This window comes from Mustela nivalis (genome assembly GCF_964662115.1).
Source record: "Mustela nivalis genome assembly, chromosome: 13".
In the NCBI taxonomy this organism is placed as follows: domain Eukaryota; kingdom Metazoa; phylum Chordata; class Mammalia; order Carnivora; family Mustelidae; genus Mustela; species Mustela nivalis.
In genome coordinates this window covers 76,635,345-76,658,833 of record NC_139032.1, presented here as the reverse complement: position 1 = coordinate 76,658,833, position 23,489 = coordinate 76,635,345, and the positions used below count along the sequence as shown (strand labels likewise).

At 47.6% G+C, this 23,489-nt stretch overlaps 1 protein-coding gene across 3 annotated transcripts in view; it reads left to right on the top strand.

Moving 5' to 3' along the window:
* Positions 1–23,489, top strand: part of ASTN2 (astrotactin 2) — an 855,422-nt gene that overhangs the window by 184,059 nt on the left and 647,874 nt on the right. For all 3 annotated transcript variants that reach the window (XM_082697137.1, XM_082697136.1, XM_082697135.1), the window contains exon 3: positions 10,840–11,224. In XM_082697137.1, the coding sequence (XP_082553263.1) occupies positions 10,840–11,224 (385 nt within the window). The remainder of the gene's footprint in view (positions 1–10,839; positions 11,225–23,489) is intronic.

Genomic DNA, 23,489 nt, shown 5'->3' with positions numbered 1-23,489 from the left:
CATTATGTTTCCCTCTGGCCTAGAGCTTATTGAACTATGCATTACAGTGATTATCTGCTTACTTATGTTTCTGCAAACCAGCGTCAAGTTCTTCTAGGCCATATCTGTGCGTTGTTAGATCCAGGCAAGAGCTTTGCACAGAGACAGGGGATCATAATAAGTTACACAGTATCAATGAAGCCAATACCTACTAGGGGCTAAATGTTTTCTGTAAGTCAAGGGCATGTGAGGTCATGTAGATAGATACAGCTGTTTACCTAGTTCTTTGGTGGGTGACAGAGTAAGAACTTGGACTCTGGTGGGCCAGTTTCCAGCCATGCCCTTAATCCGGCCAATGAGTCCACGGATGGACCTGTGCAGCCCTCCTCTCCAGTCATCTGGGTTCGCCTGTTTGTCTTCGTGACCCAAAGAAGAGGAGGAAAATCAGTCCCCTCGAAGGTGCTTTCCCTCAGCTTTTCTACTCCTCCATCCTTCAGAGTGGAATTTCAGACTGAATTTGGGAGGCCACCCGAGGATTGCGAGTAGGGTGCCGATTTGTGCTGCGTGGCTCCTGTGAATTATCTTCAGTGTTCTTGCACACAAATGGAGAATTGCCAAATGGACGGAGGCATATTTCAACCACCTAGCCTCAGAGAGGAGTTTCTAATAGATTCATTCATTAATTCTTCTCAGCAGTAATTGAAGATCTACTGTGTGTCATGAAACATTCAAATTTGTGCAGAAATAAATAAAACCCAGCCCTTTTCTTCATTGTCTCCCAGGGTGAAAATGAAGCAAGTGCGTAACGAGGACCACTGCATGTCGGACCCACCCAGGCTGTATCTTGGGCACGCAGGGCTGGTGGCAGAGTCTTTGGCAGATGGAAGCAGGAGTAACTAAGGGGTCTGAAAGTTGTGTACTTGACCCAGCTGGGGGCAGCGGGTTTCAGAAAGTCTTGTTGGGAACTCAGGACCCAAGAGCTGAGGTGAAAGGACTAGACCAAGAAGCCAAGGAGGGGTATTACGGGCCAAGGGAGCTGCGTGAGTGAGCACACGGGTGTGTGAGAGGGTGAGAGGGAACCAGGACGTTGCACCCGGGTCATACCCGTGTACAGCGGCGATGCTAGGCTGGATGTCGTGAGAATACGTATTTCATCTGTCCAGGAATGCTCTCAAGTCTGCCTTTGCCTTTCTACTCTAGAAAATTGGGAGCTGGAGTTCCTGTCAGAAAACAGCCAGTGTCACCTACTCCCCCCAGAGAAGGGAAGGTACATGGTTAAGGGCACACCGCCAGGAACCTTGCGGAAGAGAACAGGGGATGGTCACAGGAATGCAGTTGGGAAACTGCACAGAGACGATCTCAGGATTGTGCGAGGGAAGTGGTGGCCTCACCACTCCTTTGCATTTAATTTTGTGGGAAAGGAGCTCTTGCCACAGTAATATGGATGCTAATATTTCTTTCCTGAGAGCTATGACTTGTAAGCCACATTCCATTCCAACTCATATTCCGTAACGCAGACCCATTTTAATCCTCCCTAGACCCTCTTGGTCAGGGCTGCTAACCCAGTTTACAGATGAGAAAATGGAGGAAACTCAAATCACATACCCAAAGACCCACGACCCAGAGGTAAGACAACCGTGACAAAAATCCACATCTGTCTGCCTCGTGGGCAAGCGCCGTTGTCCTGATGTCCGTTCATTAGCTTTCCCCTTGATAAATTCCCTGGGATTCAGATTGATCTCTCAGGATTCAGGCCTCGTTCTGATCTGATCTAAAGATGATTAAGGAAGGTTGATCTGAGGGGGGGAATGACTACATTCCAAAGAACTGCTACATTTTAACTTTATTCCCTTGGCCTTATCTTAGAAAACGGTGTCTCTAATAGATATATTATAAGTAGATGACTGGTTTAAAAGAAAAAAAAAATGTTTCATTTTCTATAATGGGATCTCCCTAAATAGGTCACCTTCTATGTGTCTAGACACAAAGAGATAGCTATAGATAAATACAGCTAACTATAGAAACAAAGTTAGGTGTGAGTTTATTTTTATACATATGAATATATACAGATATACCCTTGCTTGTATATATAGATGCAAGTCTTTATCATTTGTTGTGTGTATATCTCCTCCTAATTGCTCACACATGTAACTCACCTCTTCATTTGATTATGTGCTGGGATCTTCCGTAGCCTTCTAGGAGCTTCCCTAGGGAAAAAATTCACATGGAAGTTTCCTCTCTAATTCAGTTGCAGAATCTACACATTGGCGTCATTGTGGGCTCCTTCTTCCTCTGCTTTCTTGCTAATCAAACACCACGTCTTCCCTTCCCCTGGAGTGTCTTGTTTTACCCCAGTCACTAACTATCGCCTTTAACTGACCTATCCACAGACCCCATCTCCTCTCTCTTAGACCAGAGCTTCTTCGATCTCCGGACTAGTGACATTTTGGACCAGATAGTCTTTGTTGTATCTGGCTGGCCTTTACACATAGGATGCTTACAGATTCCCTGACCTCTACCCGCTAAATACCAGTAGCGCCCTCTCTCCAGTCTTGAGGACCAAAAATGTCCCCATTACCAATCATCTCCTTGGGGGAGGGGTCAGATTGGGAACTGCTATTCTAGGCTATCTTCAACAGCTACCTCAGTGGCCTCCTTACTTCCATTCAGCACGATCTTGCCACCTTATTAATTAAAGAGAAAGAAACAAAATTCTGAGAAACATGAATGCCTAAAGAATGGCCATGCCTTTTTCGATATAGTTCTTATCTTGTTCTCCCTCACGGTCCAGCGAACATTTTCAGTTGAGAGAGTGAGCCTACCATTGACGGGAGGCTGCCTCGGTCGGGAGGCCCTATCCCATACATGTGCCACCTGGTTGTGTCCTCTCAAGCAAGTTTCTGTCCTGAGCCGCATTTTTTCATCTGTGCCCCAGGTGTAATAATCTAACTGGGACAGTCGCTAAGTACCGAGCACCAGTAACTCTAATACAAGGTGGAAAGTGCTAAAAGCTCCTTAAGTGAAGGTCCAGGTGAAGTGCAGTGGGAGTTCAGAAGGGAAAGAGATTTCTTCCGGCTGAGCCTGGAGAGGGGGGATCGCAGCAGAGTTTACGAAGGAGATTGCGTTGATGGTAGCCTTGAAGTCTGGTGGTATGTGGGTGTGTAGACGAAGTGAGGGATAACAGTGAGGGTGACAGGCAGAAGAAATAACTTGGGGGTACCTGGGTGGCTCAGTGGGTTAAAGCCTGCGCCTTCGGCTCAGGTCATGGTCCCAGGTTCCTGGGTTCGAGCACCATGTCGGACTCTCTGCTCAGCAGGGAGCCTGCTTCTCTGTCTCTTGCTGCCTACTTGTGATCTCTATCTGTCAAATAAATAAATAAAATCTTAAAAAAAGAAGAAGAAGAAGAAGAAGAAGAAGAAATGACTTGGGTGAAAATATCAGGACATGTAATAGAAATAGCGAGTTCTGACGTGGTTGGATAACTTAGCACTTTGGGAGTTCTTTATAGTAAGTGCAGCATAGGTGGGTAAAGCATATATATTGAGAAGGGTACCTCAAAAGCATATGTTTTGAGACCAGATTATCCAGAAAGGGTGGGGGCTTGACGGACAAGAACCTGAACTGTCGAACCACAGAACTCTCCAGCTTAGCCAGTGAGGAGGGTCTCCGCATCCAGCTGTGCCCCAGTCATGGTCGAGAAGATGGACTGAGAGCAGTAGGGGAGCGGACAAAGCCTGGAAGGTCATCCAGAGTGTATTAAAACGATCACCATGAAAGGCTGTGACAACTGGGAGATGGGACAGCCATTGGACGGAGAGAAAGGGAAGGTGGCAGAAGGTGTTTTGTTAGATAGTTGTCAGGATTCCCAAAGCTAAGAAGCTTTGGGGGACCATGGGCTGCACCTCCCACCGCCACTACCCTCTTGGAATGTTCTGTGAACTTGGTCAAGTCACTTCTCTCTGAATCTCAGTTTTCCTTATCTGTAATGCCAAAGGTCTGGATGAGTCTCCAGTAATCCCTCCATCTTAAGCATAGACAGAAACCTGACAGGAGACTTCCCGGAGAACCTGGAGCCCTCACCCTCCTAGCCCCTTGCTTGGCAGACGGCCAGGGGCACCCCCAGTGGATCATCAGTCTTTAGCCATCCTGGGGCTGGCTGTCGAGACCAGACACAAGTGACGAGAAGAGAAGGACATTACTTGGGAGAATATGCATGTTCACAGCTCTGAGGATTAAAGGCCCATGTTCTTATCACTGCTGAACAGAGTATTATAAATCCAGTCTTAGAATACCAAATCCCTCTGCAGCTTGGCCCTTGTGAGGGAATATTAAAAAGGCCGGAGACAGAAATAATCAGTTTCCCAATGACACATTGTCAAATAAAGCATTTCTCACATTATCCTCTTTTTTTTTTTTTTTTTTCTTTCTCTGACTCCTTCTCCCGTGCCTGGATAGTTAACATGAAAAAATAGATTAAAATGAGGCCAGGCTGAATGGAGTTCTAAGTTTGACTTTTTGGAAAGCTCTCCCAGTGGGGTAGTTTGGGGCCCTTTCTATTTTTCATCGTTATGTATTTTTTGGTGTTTGATATTGTGTCTGTAAGCAAATCAGCTGGAGGTCCTAGCAGGGGGATGAAGGCAGAGCAGCAGGGAGGGTCCCTGTGAGGTTTGATATGGTGCCCTTTGGATGCTGAGGTCAGAGCTGCTATGGAGACAGTATGGTTTCTATTTCTCTGCCATGTCTGGTCAAGATTTTAGGCTTCTGGATATTTATTAAGCATAGACTAGGTAAATGGTGGGGGTAGCTGGTAACTCAGGAATGAGGAACATGGTCAACCAGATGACCGTATTGCAGTAGTGCTACAGATCTTTGAAAACCACAGAAAGCCTGTGAGAGGCGACATCACAGACCGGCCCCAACCTGAAGAGGCCAAGACCTTCCCTGAGGAAGTGATCGCCGAGCTGAGATGGCTGGTGAGTTGAAGTGAGCAGACGAAGGGGAGTATATTAGGTTTCTAGGGCTGCCATAACAAATCAACACGGAGTGGGAAGCTTAAAACAACAGAAAGGCATTCCCTTATGGTGCAGGAGGCCAGAAGTCCAAAATCAAATTGTCAGTAGGGTTTCCTCACTCCGGAGGCTGAGGGAGAATCTGTCCCATGGCTCCCAATAGCCTCTGATGGTTGCAGGGAATCCTAGGCATTCCTTGGCTTGTAGACGCATCACTGCAGGCTCTGTCTCTGCCTTCACAGGGCCTCCTTCTCCTCTGTCTCTGTGTGTGGCTGTCTGCCTGTCCATCTGTGTCCTCTACTCTTCTTCTAAAGACATCAGTCATTGGATTTAGGGCCCACCCAATCCAGTATGACCTTACCTCAACCATTTACGACTGCAACAATCCTATTTCCAAATATGATCACATTCTGAGGTTCTGGGTGGACCTGAATGTGGGGAGGGGGTCATTATTTACACCACGAAGGGCGCGAGAGCACCCTGGGCTGAGGACACACCCAGTGTGTAAGAGCCCAGAGCCTCACACTTTGGGGGAACTGTCATTGCTCAGTGTGGCTCCAGGACAGGAAATGAGACTTGGTGGGGAGCTAGACCTAAGAAAGAAGCGAGCATCTCATCATGAAGGACCTTGGATGCCAGGCAAGGGGTCCAGACATTATTCTGAGGGCCCTGGAGAGCCAAGAAGGGGTTTTGAGCAAGGAGGGAGGTGCAAAAGGATTTGAATAGAGGGGTTGATATTTGTTGAGTATTTCAGTGCCAGACCTTTTATTTTCTTGTTTAATCCCTGGCATGACTTTTCACATTGGAAACAATGAGCACATTTTACAGGTGAGCCTGGATGCAGCCCAAGGAGATAAAATATCACAGCCAGCTTGTCACACATGGCCAGGAGGGACTCAGGGATCCCCACACGGGTCTGTGAGCCCCCAGACACCTGCTTTCCCCATCATGGCACTCTGCCCTTGCCATGGCCCACCATAACCCTTGTCTTCCTCCACTGGGGGATCTGCAACTCCCCATCAGCAACAGAATAAGAGGAGTGGGCGAATCCTGCTCTAGAGAGACTTCTAGCAGGGAAGGTTCCATACGAGACAGGGACCCATGTTGCTTCTGCTGTCTCTTTCCCACTTCCTCCCTGACAGCTTAGTGAAATTGTTAGATCTGTAAGAAAAAGGTACAACCAATCACCCCAAGACCTGTGATCCTCACAGTCTCACACAAACCAACCCCTAACTAACAGACTGGCATTTTTATTTCTGGAAATCGCTGCCACTTCTCCAACCTTGTTTGTCTTGGGCTGCCCGAGAGTGAACGCGGTCCAAATCGGATTTGGCTGAGGCCAACAGGGCCTTCGCTCACCACCCCTGGAGCCTTGGCCTCTTCTTAACCTGCTTTCTGAAAATGCACAGGCTTTCCCTGCATCTTCTTCTCCCTCCTTGGCTTGCTGTGGCCCTGCAGTGTTTCCTTCACCTCCAGGGCTCGTGCTGGCTCTCGGCATGCAGACTCACTGGCTAGACAATCCGGCCTTGCTTACTTTCCTGGAGTCATCTGCTTTTCTGTTGGCTTGTCCTTGGTGGAGAAAGGCCACAAAGAAATGGGGGACAGCTCTGTGTAGGTGGGCTAGCGCAGCAGCTTGGTCCAAAGACCATCTGCAAGGATGTGGTTGACGGTTTCTTCTTGCTTCTGAGTTACTCGTCTGCTTTCTTCGGGCGAACTGTCCCACCAGGACCAGAGGTGGACACATGGTTCTCTAGAGCTTGTCCACAGCGCTTCTCGGTTCGTAAGGGCTATCACAGTCTTTGCTCAGCAACCGGCTGAGACGCATGAGTGAGACCTGATCACAGGTTTGCCATGTACCAGGCACAGAGCACAGCTCTCCACGGCCGGGAGCCCACACCTAACCTCTCTCTCTGTGGGTGTCTGTGGCCCAATCTTATGGATGAGAAAAATGCGATTGGGAGATTCATTCCTCTATCCAAGGTTGCCCAGCTTCTATGTGGTAGCATGAGAGTTAAAGAACTCTTTCTGACCCTTTGTCATTCTCTGTTCCCAGCCATGCTATACTATTCCAAGTATTGCTAAGTCCAATTTACAGATGAGTAAACTGAGGGTCCATAGGGGAATCTGAGAAATTCAAGCTCAACATAGTGAGCAAACTTGAGTTTGGAACCTGTTTACTGCCTGCTTGGAGCCTGTCCGCAGTGTCCTTTACTCTGCTACATTTTCAGCCTCTAGGAGCTCAGAGCTGCTTAGACCTGTGGCTGCTGTGTTTAAGGTGAAGTCCCCTGGGCCTTTCAGGAGCCCCGCATGGGGACATTTGTTTCAGTAGGTCCTTTGCACAATAAACCCTTGAAAACTGAGATTCTCCTTCGGCCAAATTTTCACAATGAAATTCTGATCTGTGACCGAAGCCACATGGCTGGTGGCTCAGCCGAGGCTGGTGGAAGCTGAGGTCGGCATGATGGACTTCCTGTCTCTGTGCCTCAGTTTCCTTACTTCGCATAGGACAAAGATACCTCAGGTGCACAGTTGTAGAAAGGTGAATGGATACAGAGCACCTGTGATGAGTTTGGTCCAGATTAGGAAGAATTGGAGGACTGCAGACAAGTTTTGCAGAATACGCATTGGGGTGCAGAAGATCAAGCTGTTTATTCATTCCTTCATTCCTTCATTCCTTTGTTCATTTACATTAAACAGACCCTTGCCGATGCGATGCTGTTGACGGCAGTGATAGCTAACGGTCTGTGAGCAGCTGTCTCATCCCGCACGTGGCACTAAATACCCCACACATATCTCACTCAGCCTCACGATGACCTGAATACTGCCCTTATTTAACCCAGCCCATTTAAGCCAAGGCTCTGAAAGCAGACGTGACCTAGTCAAGGGCACAGAGCCCTTAAGGAATAGAGTCTGGGCTCCAGTTGTGTCACTCTGAGGCCAGCCCTTGGCCACTGTGTCAGGTACTGCTGCGGGTGTTGGAGGCAAAGCATGAGGCTTCCTGCCTTCCAGGAGCTGCTGGTCTGGATTTAGGAGCTGACGCAGCATGGCAGGGGTGACCGGGGAGGGCGGGCTAGAGGCAGTGGAGGCAGGGAGGGGCGGTCGTGGAGGGAAGTGGTCATTTGGGTTAGGCTTTATCTTTCCAGGTCATTGTTAATCCTGGGATTGGACCACAGGGTCAGACCCTCATAAACAGGGTAGGCACGAGGGGCTGGGAATGAAGGGTCCTAGACCAGGCAGGGCCTGACCCTGCCAGCCAGGGAAGTGCCCGGAGATTTCCCCAAGATGCCATTAACCAAAATGAAACACGTTGTTGAAGAGCAGCCTTAAGACGTGCCCCTCGATTCCTGGACTTGAAGAGAGTGTTTTCCTTTTCCCCTCTCAGCATCCGCTGTCTTTCTGTGCACCCGCACCATCGTTCCCATGTTCCCCTCTCCTCCCTGCGGTCTGTGAGAACCATTACGCCGTCACGTAGCCAGTGGCTGTGCGGGGAAGCCTAGAGTTTAGATCCCTGCTTTACCACATCCTGGCCTTCTGTCCCCGGATGGACCGAGGATCAAAACCTGTGTGACTTCCAGCAAGTTGCTCAACCTCTCTGAACCGCCTGTTCCTCATCTCATCAATAGAACAGAACTACATGCCGTCACCTAAGATTGTCTTGAAGATCAAATAACGGGAAGTGAGAGTAGAAAGGAGAGGCCTGCTACGTTGCTGTTGTTTTCTCGCCTCCTCTCTCTCTCTCTCCACGGTCCTCGCTGCTGCATCGTTCCTTCACACCCCTCCCTGCCTCCCTCCTTCCGTCTCCTCCCTTTCTTCTCTGTGGGAAAAGACGGACAAGTAATGCCCATGAAACGAGACTTCTAGACACAGAGACATCACTGTTGTATGTTCTCTGGAGGAACAAGGATCTGTTCTTGTTTTGGGGGGGCTCTGAAGGTCACGAGCCACGCACATGCACCCATTTTACGTGTGCTTGACAGTGTACACGCACATACACGCACATTCGCACACACACACACAAATGCACGTACTTGCAGATTTATTGGGTTTGTGTGCTGGTGCTTAAGTTCTGACATCCACAGGAAGCTTCCCGAGGATTCCACAGCAGCTCGCTCCTGAAGTCAAGGCAGGGCGGTCGGCTGTACCCGCATGCCTGGGGACCTCTTAGCCCACTTTCCCACCCGCTCCTCACCCGCCATGGAGGTGATGAATTCCAGCGTACTGACCCGAAGGCCTTGCAAAAAGAACATGACGGCTTTCCGGCGTAGGCAGCAGGATAGCAGATTATTTTAGTAAACAGCATTCTTCCTGGCCCAAGCAGGTCTGCCTAGCGGAAGTCACAGCCAGAAGCAAGGCTCCGCTTTTGCTCTGTGGCTCACCGTGAGTTTCTGAGTCTCTCGATTCCAGCCCCCTCTCCACCCCGAGTGAAGGCAGTCCTTCCTGACCCTGGGGATTACCCCCAGGGACTCAGCGCCAGCAGCCTCCTGTCCTCCAGGCCCAGAGCACAATCCATAAGGAAGAAAAGCAAGGTAACTAAGAAGGCTCCTCCATTCACAGATGTGTTTGTAAATGACCCTACTCTTAAAGAACTCATGGAAAGGGTATTTCACGGGTCTTGTGAATCATGTAATATATGTTCATACACTGTAAACTGTTCCAACATAAGTTATGGGAGGCAAACTCTGTTGAATATTTGCCAGAGGGATGTATTAAAGAAAAATAAGCATCAGTTTGCCTTAATGTTCTGATTAAAAGAATCCTAGAAAGGTGTGTGTGTGTGTGTGTGTGTGTGTGTGTGTGTGTGTGTTTTCATTTAGTCATTCAACAAATATTTATGAAGCACATATTTTGTCTCAGGCCCCCTATTGGAAGTCACATACTAGAAGACTAGTGTTTCTGGGGTACCTGGGTGGCTCAGTTGGTTAAGCGTCTGCCTTCAACTCAGATCCTGATCCCAGGGGCCTGGGATCGAGCCCCACATCGGGTTTCCTGCTCACTGGAGAGTCTCCTTCTCTTTCTCTCTCCTTCTCCCTCTCTTCTTGCTCTTCCTCTCCTCTCAAATAAATAAATACAATTTTTTATTTAAAAAGACTAGTATTTCTTTTTTTTTTTTAAAGATTTTATTTATTTATCTGACAGACAGAGATCACAAGTAGGCAGAGAGGCAGGCAGAGAGAGAGGGGGAAGCAGGCTCCCTGCTGAGCAGAGAGCCCGATGCGGGACTCAATCCCCGGACCCTGAGATCATGACCTGAGCTGAAGGCAGTGGCTTAACCCACTGAGCCCCCCAGGCGCCCCAAAAGACTAGTATTTCTGATAATGAAGGATATGTGAGACTATGTAGAAATGATGTTTGACTTTATAATGTTGTCTCAGATGTGCAGCAGGTTGGAAAAACAGCTACTATCTCTTGATCCTTCAGTGGACTCATTCTAGAGATGAGGAAGCAAAGCTGAGAGAGCATGAGCCAATGTCCTGGGGTTGCTCCCTTCATGGGAGGCAGAGCCAAAATTCAGATATGCACCTGTGTGAAGCCACAGCCCTTGATTCTTCCAGCATTTAGCTGTCTGTGTGGCTCTGACCTGACCATTATCCACCTCGTTTGCTCCTTGTGGCAACGTCGTGGAGAAGGGAGGGCAGGGATTCGTATTTATCCTTATATGCACAAAAAGCAAAGCCCCCCAAAGTCAAGCAATTTGCCCGAGATCACACAGCGGCTGTGGCTGGTGGTTCCTGAGTTTTTATGAGCCATGCCCGGGGATCTGGGTCGAGTGGAGTGGACAGGAAAGCCCCCTCTGACACTCTAGCCCAAAGAGCCGTGGCCCATTCGCTGTCCTTCTTCCCTTCTGCTCTAGGGTGGACTCATTGCACTGCTGCTTCTGCTGCTGGTGTTCACTGTGGCTCTGTACGCCCAGCGGCGCTGGCAGAAGCGCCGTCGCATCCCCCAGAAGAGCGCGAGCACGGAAGCCACGCATGAGATTCACTACATCCCGTCCGTGCTGCTGGGGCCCCAGGCCCGGGAAAGCTTCCGCTCCTCTCGGCTGCAGGCTCACAATTCTGTCATTGGAGTGCCCATCCGGGAGACCCCCATCCTGGATGACTATGACTACGAGGAGGAGGAGGACCTTCCCCGGCGCGCCAACCATGTCTCCCGGGAGGAGGAGTTTGGCGGCCAGATGACCCACAGCCTGGACAGTCTGGGCCGGCCAGGAGAAGAGAAGGGGGACTTTGAGAAGAAAGGTGAGTCTTCCCTGTTGCATCCCACCCTCCAGGGGGACCTTTTGGGAAGCTGGGAAGAGGCGCGGAAGCCGGGTGGTTGGGGGAACAGGTGGTGTCTTCTGGGCGAAGCCATTCTGGATCTATGGCCAGTCTCTGTTGGGTTATCTGAATTTGTCTTCTCTAGATCTTCAGTAGTGGTGGGGAAAAGAAGAAGAAAATCCAGTGTTCTTTGAGTTTTGAGAAGCATCAGAAGTTATATAGTTCAGTATCCCTCCTTTGTCTCTTAATTACCTCCCTTGATGGCCTTCTCACTACTCAGTTGAGAGAATTCATCTCATTTTCAGACACTACTGTTATGAAGTTTTTCCTTATGTTGAGTTGAAATCTGTTTGTCTGGCCCTTCACATCCACAAAGAAAATGAATCTGATCTTCCTTTTCTAAGTCAGCTCTTAGAAAATCGGACAAGAGGAAAAAAAAAAGTACCTTGTAACTTCTGGAAACCAACCTAAATAATCCCAGTTTCTTCAACTGGACTCAAGTGACACACTTTTCAGATATTTCACCATCTGGGTCACTGTCCTGTAGATAGAGAGTCTAATTTTTCATGTCTTAGAATGTAAACGTCAGAACTAACACCCCTCTGCTCTCAAGGGGGGAATGCTCTCGTGTTCAGCAAAATGGGATTTTCACCTCCTTCTTGCCAGCTGTTATACTTGGATTGATGCAGCTTGAGATCACATTTTGTGCTACTATTGCTGGTTCATACTGGGCTTTTTGGTGACTGAAACCTCTCACCCTTTTTCATATATGCTGTTGCAAAGACCCATTTCCCAGAAGTTGGTAGACAATTGATTATTCGGACACAAGCACAGAATATATTCCTGTTCATCTTTGTTAAGTGTCTGCACTATCTTGTTTATAGATGGAATTTGGCTCTTGTCCTGTAAATGCTGCAATTATCTTTTTCTGCTTTTTCCTCCTCCTTGTCTTTGTGATACGGGTGATAACAGTGGGTTAAAGGCTTAGCCTGGAGACCCTTGTGCTTACACTGACGCACTCCTTTTGTAAACTGAGAGAAACCCTCGCTGTTTGGGCCAGTCCTGGAGCTCTGAACTCTGTATCCTACTTTTCTTCTTCTGGGATCCTTCCTCTTGGACTCATCTTTCCATGTCGCTCAGTGGGCTAATAAGAACATTAGGGGGTTCTTAAAAGGAGACATTTTTGTCAAGCCTAGAAACCTGCAGAGGGACGCGAGTGAGACAGGAGGCTGGAGTGTAGGTTTTAGAGTCACCTGGACCTGAGTTCAAATCCTGCCTCCTTTATTCACTGGGTGACCTTGGAAGAACAGGAATTCTCTGAGTCTTGGTTTCTTTGCCTAAGTGTTCTGGAAGGATTCAGGATAACAATAAAATATGTGCAAAATGCCTACCCCAGGGCCTCGTATGCGGCAGGTGTTGGATCTCCGAGAACTGCATTTGTAGACTTCAAACCTTTGGTCTTAGCTGGACATCCAGAGTGTCCTTAATGATGTCCAGTAGACCTCCAGTCTCATTTTATATTCCAGCCACCATGGTTTGGAATATTTCCCTTGTCCTACAGGTGACTCCTGTCTTTGAACTGTTCATTTCCTGATATTCCTCTCCCCGCTTCCCAAGAAATGAAGATGAGCACATTGAACTGAACCCCATTCCTGGGTTCCCTGGTGCTGTGGCCTTGGGCAACCTTCTTTACCATCCCCTCAAGGTCATGCCTTCACCTCACCTGTTTTCACTGGACCCATAGTATTTTTTGTATATGTTCTGCCTTGGCTTTAAGAGGGAGTACAATTCGAAGTAACACAAAGCCCTTCATTTAGTTCTAGATCCAGTCCGACTGAGCTCTGGTAAGTGTGGTAAGGCTGGAAGAGGGAGAAATCGAGGCAAAAGGAAGGGCACACTTTTCCTGACTCCACACGGGATTCTGGTCACCTTGACCATGGAGGAGAAGTGGCCGTTAGGGGCTGTTCTTGCAACGTTATGATCCCTGAGCTCCTGGTGCTGCTTGCGTAGACAGGAGAGGGATGGTTCCATGGGCAGATTGCGGAAGATCTCACAGCAGCTCAGACCCAATGCGTGCTCTCTTGCCTCCATTGGATCCTTGGGAGAGAACCATGAGGCGCTCTCTTTCGTGGGGTGACCTGGGACCGGCTATGGGTTTTGTTAAGAGAGGATAACTCTTCAGAGGCTGGGCAACCCATACAGAAGGACTCCCACAGCCTTTTTGAAATTATATCGCCAAAGGCTAATAATCCCTTTCCCACTTAGAGCTGCACCTTTCCACTTAGATTTTGCCTATCCATTCCAACTTTTTCTTTGTTTTCAAGCTCTGTCGGCTGCTTTTCCGCTTGGACTTGCAAATAATAGAGGGGGTACTCTGAAGAGCAGAGGGAGAACATTTCACTATGAGGGGGCCACTGGTTGCGTTTCCAAACCCCAAGATCATTTTCCTGAGCAGGTTTGACCATCAGCTGATACACACCCATGGGCCCAGACCCTTTGTTAAATATTGAACTTCTTCTGTGTCTTAGTAAGTAGTTTGCTGTCCCGAGCTCTCCCATGGCCTTCCTGCCGCCTGGCCATCCCAGCCTCTCCCCAAGAACCCTCCCGAAGCTCCCACTGTCTAGGAATAGGGTGCTTTAGGATACGTCTCCAGGATTATGGCCTGCGCCCTGTCTTACTAATTGATACCTATTCCCTAGATCTCCTCAGGTATTTTGAATATCACTGTTGAATTTCACCTTGGCACATTCCTGCAGATTTAATCACGTCTGCGTGTGAAGGCTTGGCTCTGTGTTTGGTACATAACAGAAGCTCAGTGCATTTTAATTCTAATTCTCCTTACCCATCCTTAAATTTATGTTTCCCTTCCCTGAATCTTATGCATGAAAGCCCGAGGAAATTAAAATAACAAATTTATCACTTTATCAAGGGAAAGTGTAGGGGATGGCTAAGTGGATATTGGGTTTTCTTAATTTTGTTTTATTAGTGTGAAAAAAATGCATGCTGCTTGTAATTGAAGGAAGAGAAGGAAGGAGAAAGGGGGAAATAGAAACAGGGACAGAGACCTTATGCAGCTCTGTATCTGGTGATCTGGGAACTTTCCATGAATTATGTCATTGACACCTCACAGAACCCTGGGAGTTGGGTACTAATATTGCTCCCATTCTACAGAGCAGGAGACTAAGGCAAAGAGAGGAGGCTGAGTTACCTGTCTAGGGTCACACAGCTGGGAAGTGGCTGAGCCAGCCTGCAGCTCCATCACAAGAACAGTCATCGTAGGGACAGAGCTGGGCAGTGAACACACCATCCCACACCATGCGCCATGGTCTGGGGAAGGCACCGAGCTCTCACCATCGCGGGGATAGTTAAAGCGTTGTCGCCATGAACTTGCTTCAACCACAAATTGGGGAAGAGAAGTAGGTGATTAACATCTGTTCTTGGAGGCAGGATGCTGCCACATGGTAATTCTGAACTTCTAAATTGGCTTCTAGAAGGGCCTTTGTGACAGGGAGATCCCATTTTTTTTAGTGTTTGGAGAGGTTCCCAGGAGTATAGGGGACTTGTGCTGATGTCAACAGAGCACTCTGGGGTGACAGAGAACTGGAAGATTGTTTATTAACTCACCCTTCTGACACCCCCGTGAATGCCATAGAAATGTCATCGTCGTGTAGCGCTTTCTAAAATTTCAGAGCTCTTTGTACCCAACACGTTATTCAAATGCCTTAGTGTTCAGACTTCTTCATATAGGGGCTCTAGCCCAAGCCTCTAGCCCCCTCCACTTCACCCCTGCCCAGCCATTTCCTCCTCATGCCATATCCGTCTTCCTGGCTTCCCCCAAACACATCATACTCATAGGTCTTCACTTCCCTGCCTGCCTTCGTCCGTTCTTCCCACAGTAGTGGCTCTGTTGTGATCCCTCTGGTCATAGCGCTTTCATGCTGTAAGCTTTTCCAGAGCTCTCCCTGCTCCTGATCTCAGCCCCTGTACTCCAGCTCATGGCCTCCTCTCTATTCTTCACGCTGGCGTAGCTTCTTTCACCACAGGCCCTTTGCATCTGCCACAGTGATCTTTGCTGAAAAAATCCCCTTCATTCTTTCCCCAGTCTGTCATGGCTGACTCCTTCTGGTCTTCTGGGTTCAGCTTAAATCCCACCTCATCGGACAAAGCTCTTTTGTTTATGTGAGCTCTTGTCCTTTTACCGTGTATCAGCTCTTCAGTTGTTGTTTTTTATTTTTATTTATATTTTTCTTTTTTTTAAGATTTCATTTATTTATTTGACAGAGTGAGCACAAGTAGGCAGAGCAGCAGGCGGAGGGAAAGAGAGGGAGAAGCAGGCTCCTCGCCAAGCAGGGAGCCTGATGTGGGGCTCAATCCCAGGACCCTGGGATCATGACCTTAGCCAAAGGCAGAGGCTTTCACCCCCTGAGCCACCCAGGCACCCCCAGTTTTTTTAATTTTTTTTTAATAATTTGTACTTACTTATTAAATATTTCAATTTTCTTACTGGATTCAAAGTTTCCTGAGACCAGGGACCACGTTTGTCTGGTTTGTTCTGTGCCTAACAGAGCGTCTGGCATGTAATAGGTGTTGGGTCCGTAGATGGAGGAATGAATAATTCATGACTGCAGGGGCGCCTGGTGGCTCAGTGGGTTAAGCCTCTGCCTTCAGCTTAGGTCATGATCTCAGGGTCCTGGGATGGAGCCCCATGTTGGGCTCTCTGCTCAGCGGGGAGCTTGCTTCCCTCTCTCTCTCTGCCTGCCTCTCTGCCTACTTGTGATCTCTCTCTCTTTCAAATAAATAAATAAAATCTTTTTTAAAATACAATAAATTAATGACTGCAGAGACGGCTGTCATCATACCTCTCCATCGGCTTGTAACTCTGAATGGACTCCTTACTAACCTTTTTCTGAACCAAACAGACCTTGTTTAGTAATTTTTTTAAAAAAAAGGTTCAGGTATTTATTTGAGAGAGAGAGAGAGTGAGGTGGCAGGAAGAGGGAGGTGGAGGGAGACAAGCTGAGTCAGCACTGAACCCAGAGCCCAAAGTGGGGCTCAGTACCATGAGCCTGAGATCATGACATGAGCCAAAACCAAGAGTTGGATTTTCAGCCAATTTGAGCCACTCAGGCACCCCTGTTTGCTATTTTCAATCAGTGTTTTGTTGGCTGTTCCCACCCACCTCATAAGGAAGAAATTACCTTTACTAAAATTTGGAGATCATCTGAGTTGCATAAGCTAAAAAGTAATAAAGCCAGAATTTGAATCCAGCCAACCCCAGCATGCTCTGAAGACAATACCACACGGATTAATCCTGTCCATTTGAGCCGGAGAGGTAAGGCCTGGCTTAGATCCTAGCAATCCAGGTCTCTTAGAGCTGTGTTTATTAAAAATATTGAACGCCAGCCACAGGGAGAAATGGATTTTGTGCTGACGCCACACCCCCCCACACACACACGTACACACTACACACACACACACACACACACACGCACGCACGAATGCACAGTGCCCTCCCCAACATATGGGAACATGTGGATGCATATCTCTAAAATAAGTTTTGCGAAAGAATGCTTATCTTTATTACATGGGACATGCTCTGATAGTTTCTTTTTATGTCATCTTTTTAATGCTGGTATGAACCGCTGAATTGGTTTCAGTTTACGAGTGGTCTTAATGTGAATTCAAAGATCTCCTAAGCCTCAGAGAGGGTCTCTTATACTGGGAGAACCCTAAGGGGACAGATCCCTTGGTCACTGGATCTGTGATCGCCCCCGGCATGTGCTCCTTGCCTGGAGGAGGATAATTCTGGGGGCTCAAGGTGAGGTTTGAGTGGAGGAATTGGGAACGCTACATGAGACAGCTGTGATCCACAAAGGGCTTTATGTCTTACCCCTGCCTAGCCCCCGTGGTCAACCCATTGGTCTTTTACCCCATACTATGGCTCCAAGAGCCTGAGGAAACTCACTCTCTAGCACCAGCTCCCCTTTGAAGGTGCTGCCAGAGCTCCCTGGGGAGCCGGAGGACAGCAGGATGGGCTGGATCGCTTTCCCCAGAGCTAGACTGCTTTTAACTGTTCATACATTGGGGTTCCACACAAGATTATTTTGAAATATAGATTCTCTAACATAAAAAGAAGAAATGTTTGGCTATGACTTTCTCACACCCAACCTCCTCTCTCCCCTCTCTTTATTGAAAGTACTTTTTGGAGTCTGCATTGCCAAAGTTCCAAAAGAGTGTTGGGTATACTTTCTATCTTCTCTACACCTTTATTGGCTGTTGTAGAGGGAAATGGGCTGACGCTTGAGTCCCTGCATCGTCTTTTGGGTACACCTGCTCCTCACTACACAATCATTCATTCATTTGTTCATTCAACTGGCTTAACAGGTGTTTACTGAGCACCTACTGTGTGCTCGTTGGATTTAATGAAGAAGAGACAAAGCACAATGGGAAATGGTTTTCTTCTAGAAGCTCACAGTTTAGAGGGGTATAAAACAGTAATAGCCACTTTACTTTATATAGTCCTTTAACATTTATAGAATGGCTTCATAAACATTATATGATACTCTGTGTGTTACCAAACCCTTTTGCGAGACAAAGAACCTTACAGGGCTCAGAGAAGTTAAATCACTGCCCCCACCCCCAACCAGGACAAAGAGTAAGTTTGAGGGTAAAGTCCTCCTTAAACCCACATCTCCTGAGTTCAAGTTCACAGCTCTCTCCGTCTGACGATACTGTATTTATCTCTGCAGCATGCTGAATGTCACTTGGGAAACAACTTGTTACATCTACACTGCCCTCCCCTTCTTCATCTCAGACATTGAAACTCCTCATCTTTGGATGTATTCAAACAAGACTGGGGAGCCGTTGGCCGCAGATGGTGTGGCAGGCTTGGAGATGAGACACAATTAGTAATTGCTTCTAGTTCCCAGATTGTAAAATTTGAACTTAATCTGTTTCCATTCTGTTTTCTTGTTTGGACTTCTTAGAAAACAAAGAGGGGCAAGATCTGTATTTGAATAAACAGGCTCCTTGGAACTAGCTAGCGTGGCAAGTATCCAGAATTGAGAAGTTTCTTTCTTTCTTTCTTTCTTTCTTTCTTTCTTTCTTTCTTTCTTTCTTTCTTTCTTTCTTCTTCTCTTCTCTTCTCTACCTCTTTTTTCTTTTCTTTTCTTTTTTTTTTTAACCTCAACTGGCTACTTGTGTAATGGTAGAACATGCATTTTCTTTCCAATTAATGTTCCCACACAGTGGAGTCAACAAGGCTTCAGACGACCAGACCCCAACTCTGCAGCAGAGCTGTTTCTGCTTTGACATGTGTGTTCCCCCCCCTTCCTGGACACTGGTCCTGGTGCCTCATTGGGGAGGCTGGGTGCAGCGGGCAGGAACAGACCCTCCGACAGACAGGAGCTCGGCATCCCCAGACAGCCGTCCTCCGAGCTGTCTCCACACTCTCTAAAATAAGATATAGACAGAGATTTGTCATGGAATCACAAACAGGAATGTCACCAAAGCTGTCACCAGAGCCCCTTAAAATGTCACTTCCCAGCATTAATTGCCACGATAGCAAAACAAACGGGCATTCTCTGAGCACTGGCGCTTCCCCCTCCTCCCTCATGATTCTTCCCCAGCTCCCTGTCTCTCCTTTCCCCCTTCACCCCCAGAGTCCCCCTCCTCCTTGTCTCCAGGGACACTCTGGGCTTCTGACTTGATTCGACTGCCCTGGAGAGGCAGCCGCACGCACACTGACAGGTGCAGGTGAAGGAGGTTTGATAAATGTCAGAGGCTGAAGAGACCGCTCCCTGACTGATCAGAGCTGGAGCAATTTCCCAGCACGTGAGGGACGTCACCCAGTGGGGGCGTGACTCTCCCAGAGAGAGTCCAGGCGGCTCAGGCTCACCGTCTCCCCCAGGGACCCAGCCTGCTCGTGGCGCGCGTGTGCTCGTCCCCCCGCCCCCGCGATACAGTCAGTCGCCGTCCTTATCTTTATTTTCCTAATATTTCCTATTTATAAAAGTATGTAAGCTCATTGTAGAAAACTTTTTAAAAAGCCTCAATTAGCAGTTTTTCATAACGCCGCCTTCATAGCTACAGTAACTGTTTACGGTGTTTTTTCTCTTTTTTCCCTCTTCTCTTTTCCATACTGAAAATCGAAAATCCACTATTTTATAGCTTACATTTTTATGAAATGTATGTCATAATATTTCAACATGCTTATCATTCCATCTTCTGACTGTCTCGTAGCTTATTTATTGGTGAACATGTCAGTTGCTTCCTTTTTATTTTGTGTTCATTAGAAACAAACATTTTGGGGCCTTCTCTTGTTTTTCATTCTTCTGTATTATTTTCTCAGGACATAGTCTCAGGAGTAGAACTACTGGGTCAAATGATCTGACTGTTTTAAAGTTCTTGATACATGTTTAACTAAATACCCCTGTGTCATTAAGTGTTGGTAAATGTTTGTTTAATAAGATAACATTTGTTCATCTATTTTTTAGACAATTCTATGTTTTTATTTGTGCGAGAGTCAGGGAAAGCCCGAGTGGGAAAGGACAGAAGGGGAGAGGAAGGGGGAGACTAGCAGACTCCCTACTGAGTGGGGATCCTGATGTGAGGCTCAGTCCCAGGACCCTGAGATCAGGACCTGAGTGAAAATCAGACATTTATTCAACTGAGCCACCCAGGTGCCCCTGTTAATCTATTTTTTTAATTTATTAATTTGGCAAGCTTTAATTAAGCCTCTACTATGTGTCAGGCACTGTCTAGGGCGCTAAGGATAGAGCAGTGAATAAAATATATACAAGTCTGCTTCCATTAAGCTTATTTTCTAATATATAAAGGCCATAAAAAATGAACATGAAAAATATGTAGATGTAAAAACAAATATAAAATCGAAGTATTTTATAAATACATATTTTATAAGCATAAATATATAAAAACATATGTATAATTATATGTAATATTAAATCATGATCATTATAGTGAGGGAGAAATAAAACAAGGAAGAGTAGGATCCTCAGAAACGGCCTTACTGATTTGAGGACCAATCTATAGAAGGTGAAGAAGTAAGCCGTTTGGATATTTGAGGAAAGAACTTTTCAGGCAGGTGACTAGCAAGTGCAAAGGCCCTGTGGTATCACTGTGTTGGCAGTGTTCAAGGAATAGGAAGACGCAGTTTGGCAAAGAGAGCAGTAGAATAAATTGGGTCACAGAGATGCTGAAAAGAAGGTCACAAAGGGCTTGGTAGGTAAGGATATTGGCTTTTGCTGTGAGATGAGGAGCCATTGGAAAACAGCCAATTTTTTTTTTTTTTTTTTACAAAGGTGTTAAGCAATTACAGGCAAGATGTGAAGGAGGGGTTTAGGTGGAGATGATGTTCAGAAGGGATGATGATGGGAAGGCAGGAGAACAGAGGTTGCACTCTGGAGTCTCTAGGGTAGAATCTGGCCCCCAGGTATCTTATTTCTGTTTTGTTTTGTTAGCATACAGCTTTACATTTTTCAGTTAAGTTATCAATCTTTATAAATCAGGGCATTTCGCATCACAATGCACATTTCTGCCTCACTTGATTATTGGCGAATCTGGGACGTCTAAGTCTCCCAGCACATGGCAGGAAGGGCTGTTTTCCCTGTTCCAATACAGGCACCACCAGACCCTCTTCTGCTGTAGGTCCTTCCTGGCCCCTATGGGCTCTTGAACTCAAACGTTCCTCCAGAGGAAGGGGACATTGAGCTTGCCCTCACAGTCCAGGCCATAAGAACAGAGAGGCCACGGGAATGGTAAATTCGTCTCCAATTTGTATCAAGACAGGAGGACATGAGGGGGTCTGGCACCTCCTGGAAGGCACGTATTTCCACTCCCCATTAGTAAGGGAAAAGCGACGCCCGGTTTGGTGGCCATTCTTTTTCCTCTCCAATTCCCTGAGTTTCGTGTTTCCCCGCAGACAGAGGCTAGCAGCAGAACAGAGACCAAGAAACCTTTGAGAAGAGTAGAGCAGAGTAGAACGTGGTGAGGAAGCCCAGCTCTGGAACCAGACGTGTCCTTCCTGGAGTTCAAGAAGTGTGAGAACTGGAGCAAGTCCCTAACACCTCTGAGACTCGGTCTCCTCACCTCTGAAGTGGGACCCCTTTCTGCAGGATGCTTGTGAGGAGGAAAGGTGGTCAGACACGTGTGTAAATACTTAGCACAGGGCTTTGACTCTGCACGGAAGCCACTGTTGTGGTTTTGTCTGAAATGCTCACTGTTTTTAGCACGCAGAGGCGCAGAGAGGGGGAGGGGTTTAGCTGAGGTTGGACAGGGTGTGTATGTGGCGGGGAGGGGCAGCAGTAGCTCTAATAGAGGCTGCCCAGCTTCCAGCCAGTGTCCTCTTAACACGACTGCCACACCGCTTCAGAAGGAAGGCTTTCTTCCCGTCTAGTCCTGGATGCAAACCTTGGTGCTGACACCTTGTAGGAGATTACTACATATGCATAGAATGAATGAATGAATGACTCCTTGGCAGAAGGGACTATTTTCTCCCCAGAGGAGAGTCGGATGGACGACCCTATGCTGAGCTTGCTCTGCCAGCTCCTTCCCCTGACCAGTGCCAGAGCAATTGTTTCGTTTGCTTATAGCCTGGAGCCCTCTTGGTTTTCAGCTCCTCCTTAGGCCCCTGTTGGAGGCTCCAGGCTCCTGGGGCAGCTCAGGCAGCTGCAGTGCCGCCCGCTGAGCATAGATAGGTCGCCCCACCCAGGACCCGCTCCTGTGCGACTCTTCAAACCTGGCTGCCCTTGGGGCAACAGCCCACAGATGCCCTGCGCAGTGGCATTTCCAAGCTGGGCATTTCCTGTGTTGCGTGTTCTTTCTTCTCCGCGTGTGAAAGCTAGGGTCCTGTTCTCTCCTATGCATGTTTTCCCATCTGTAGAATGGATACTGAAGACAAGAGGATGTTTGTAACTTGGCCAGGAGCCGTTCTGTTTCGGGTGATCAACACCCCTGGTGGGAGTAGAGTCTGGTTTCTACAGCGCTCTCGGCCCCCAAGTCTCCTGGGCTTCCAGCAAGGACCCAAGAATGGGAAGCGAGGCATCTTCCTTCTTTGGCTCGGCTGTTCCGTGCTTGTGTCGAGACCACCGATCAGCAGCATGGACAAGACTGCCCCCACTGTCCCTCTTCGTCACACACGTCCCTGACCAAACCCCCCAGCCCAGCGTACTACGTGGCCCCCAGACCACGCTAACAGACACAGGTTGGCTTTTGAAAATTGTGTGCTGTGGAAGGGGTGCTGGTCTCCTCTAACCAGAAGATCGGGGTCAGAATCGAACCTTACGTGCTCACGGATTTTGTGATTCTGGTCTAGTCACTTCCTTGCCCCGAGCCAGTGGTTCTCAACCAGGGGCGATTTTGTTCCTGTCAACTCCTTACTGGGGACATTCAGTGATGTCTGGAGATGTTGTTTGTTATGACGGGGGAAAAGGTACAGAATGTTCCTGGTGTCTGGTGGGCAGAGTCCAGGGATGCTGGTGAACAGCCCGCAGCGCTCAGGACAGCTCCTCGGAGTGAGGAATTACCCGGCTCAGCACGTCGGTAGGGACATGGTTGAGAAACCCCGTTGTGAGCCTTAGCTGTCACCGTGGTAGAATGGAAATTCTGATTTTCACAAGAATGTCGGATGGCCAAAGAATTATGGAAGTGAATCCTTCTTCTTCTTATTATTTTTTTAAGATTTTATTATTTGACACAGTTAGAGGGTATGTGTGTGTGTGCTGTGTGCGGGAGGAGGGCAAAGGGAAAAGCAGACTCCCCATGAGCAGGGAGTCCTACCTGGGACTCAGTCTCAGGACCCTGGGATCATGACCTGAGCGGAAGGCAGATGCCCAACCGACCGCGCACCCCAGACATCCCAGAAGGGAATGCTTCTTACAAACCAACACACTGTGCAGAAATAGAATGGAAAGGCTATTATTGCATTGTATTTTTTTTTTTTTAACTTTCGTGCCTGTTTTATTTTATAGTACTTCTTTGTTATAGGGAGACCAATCTTTACAGTTTTTGTAACCAGTCTTTGATAGGTTATAATTTCTTTTAATTTTTTTTTCTTTTTCTTTAACTGAAGCACAGTTGACACATGATGTTACATTACTTTCAGGTATGGAGCACAGTGATTGATAGATATATAGATTGATTAAGTCTGTATATTACACTGGGCTCCCCACAGGTGTAGCTTCCCTCTGTCCCCATACCACACTGTTACAATACTACTGACTATATGCTC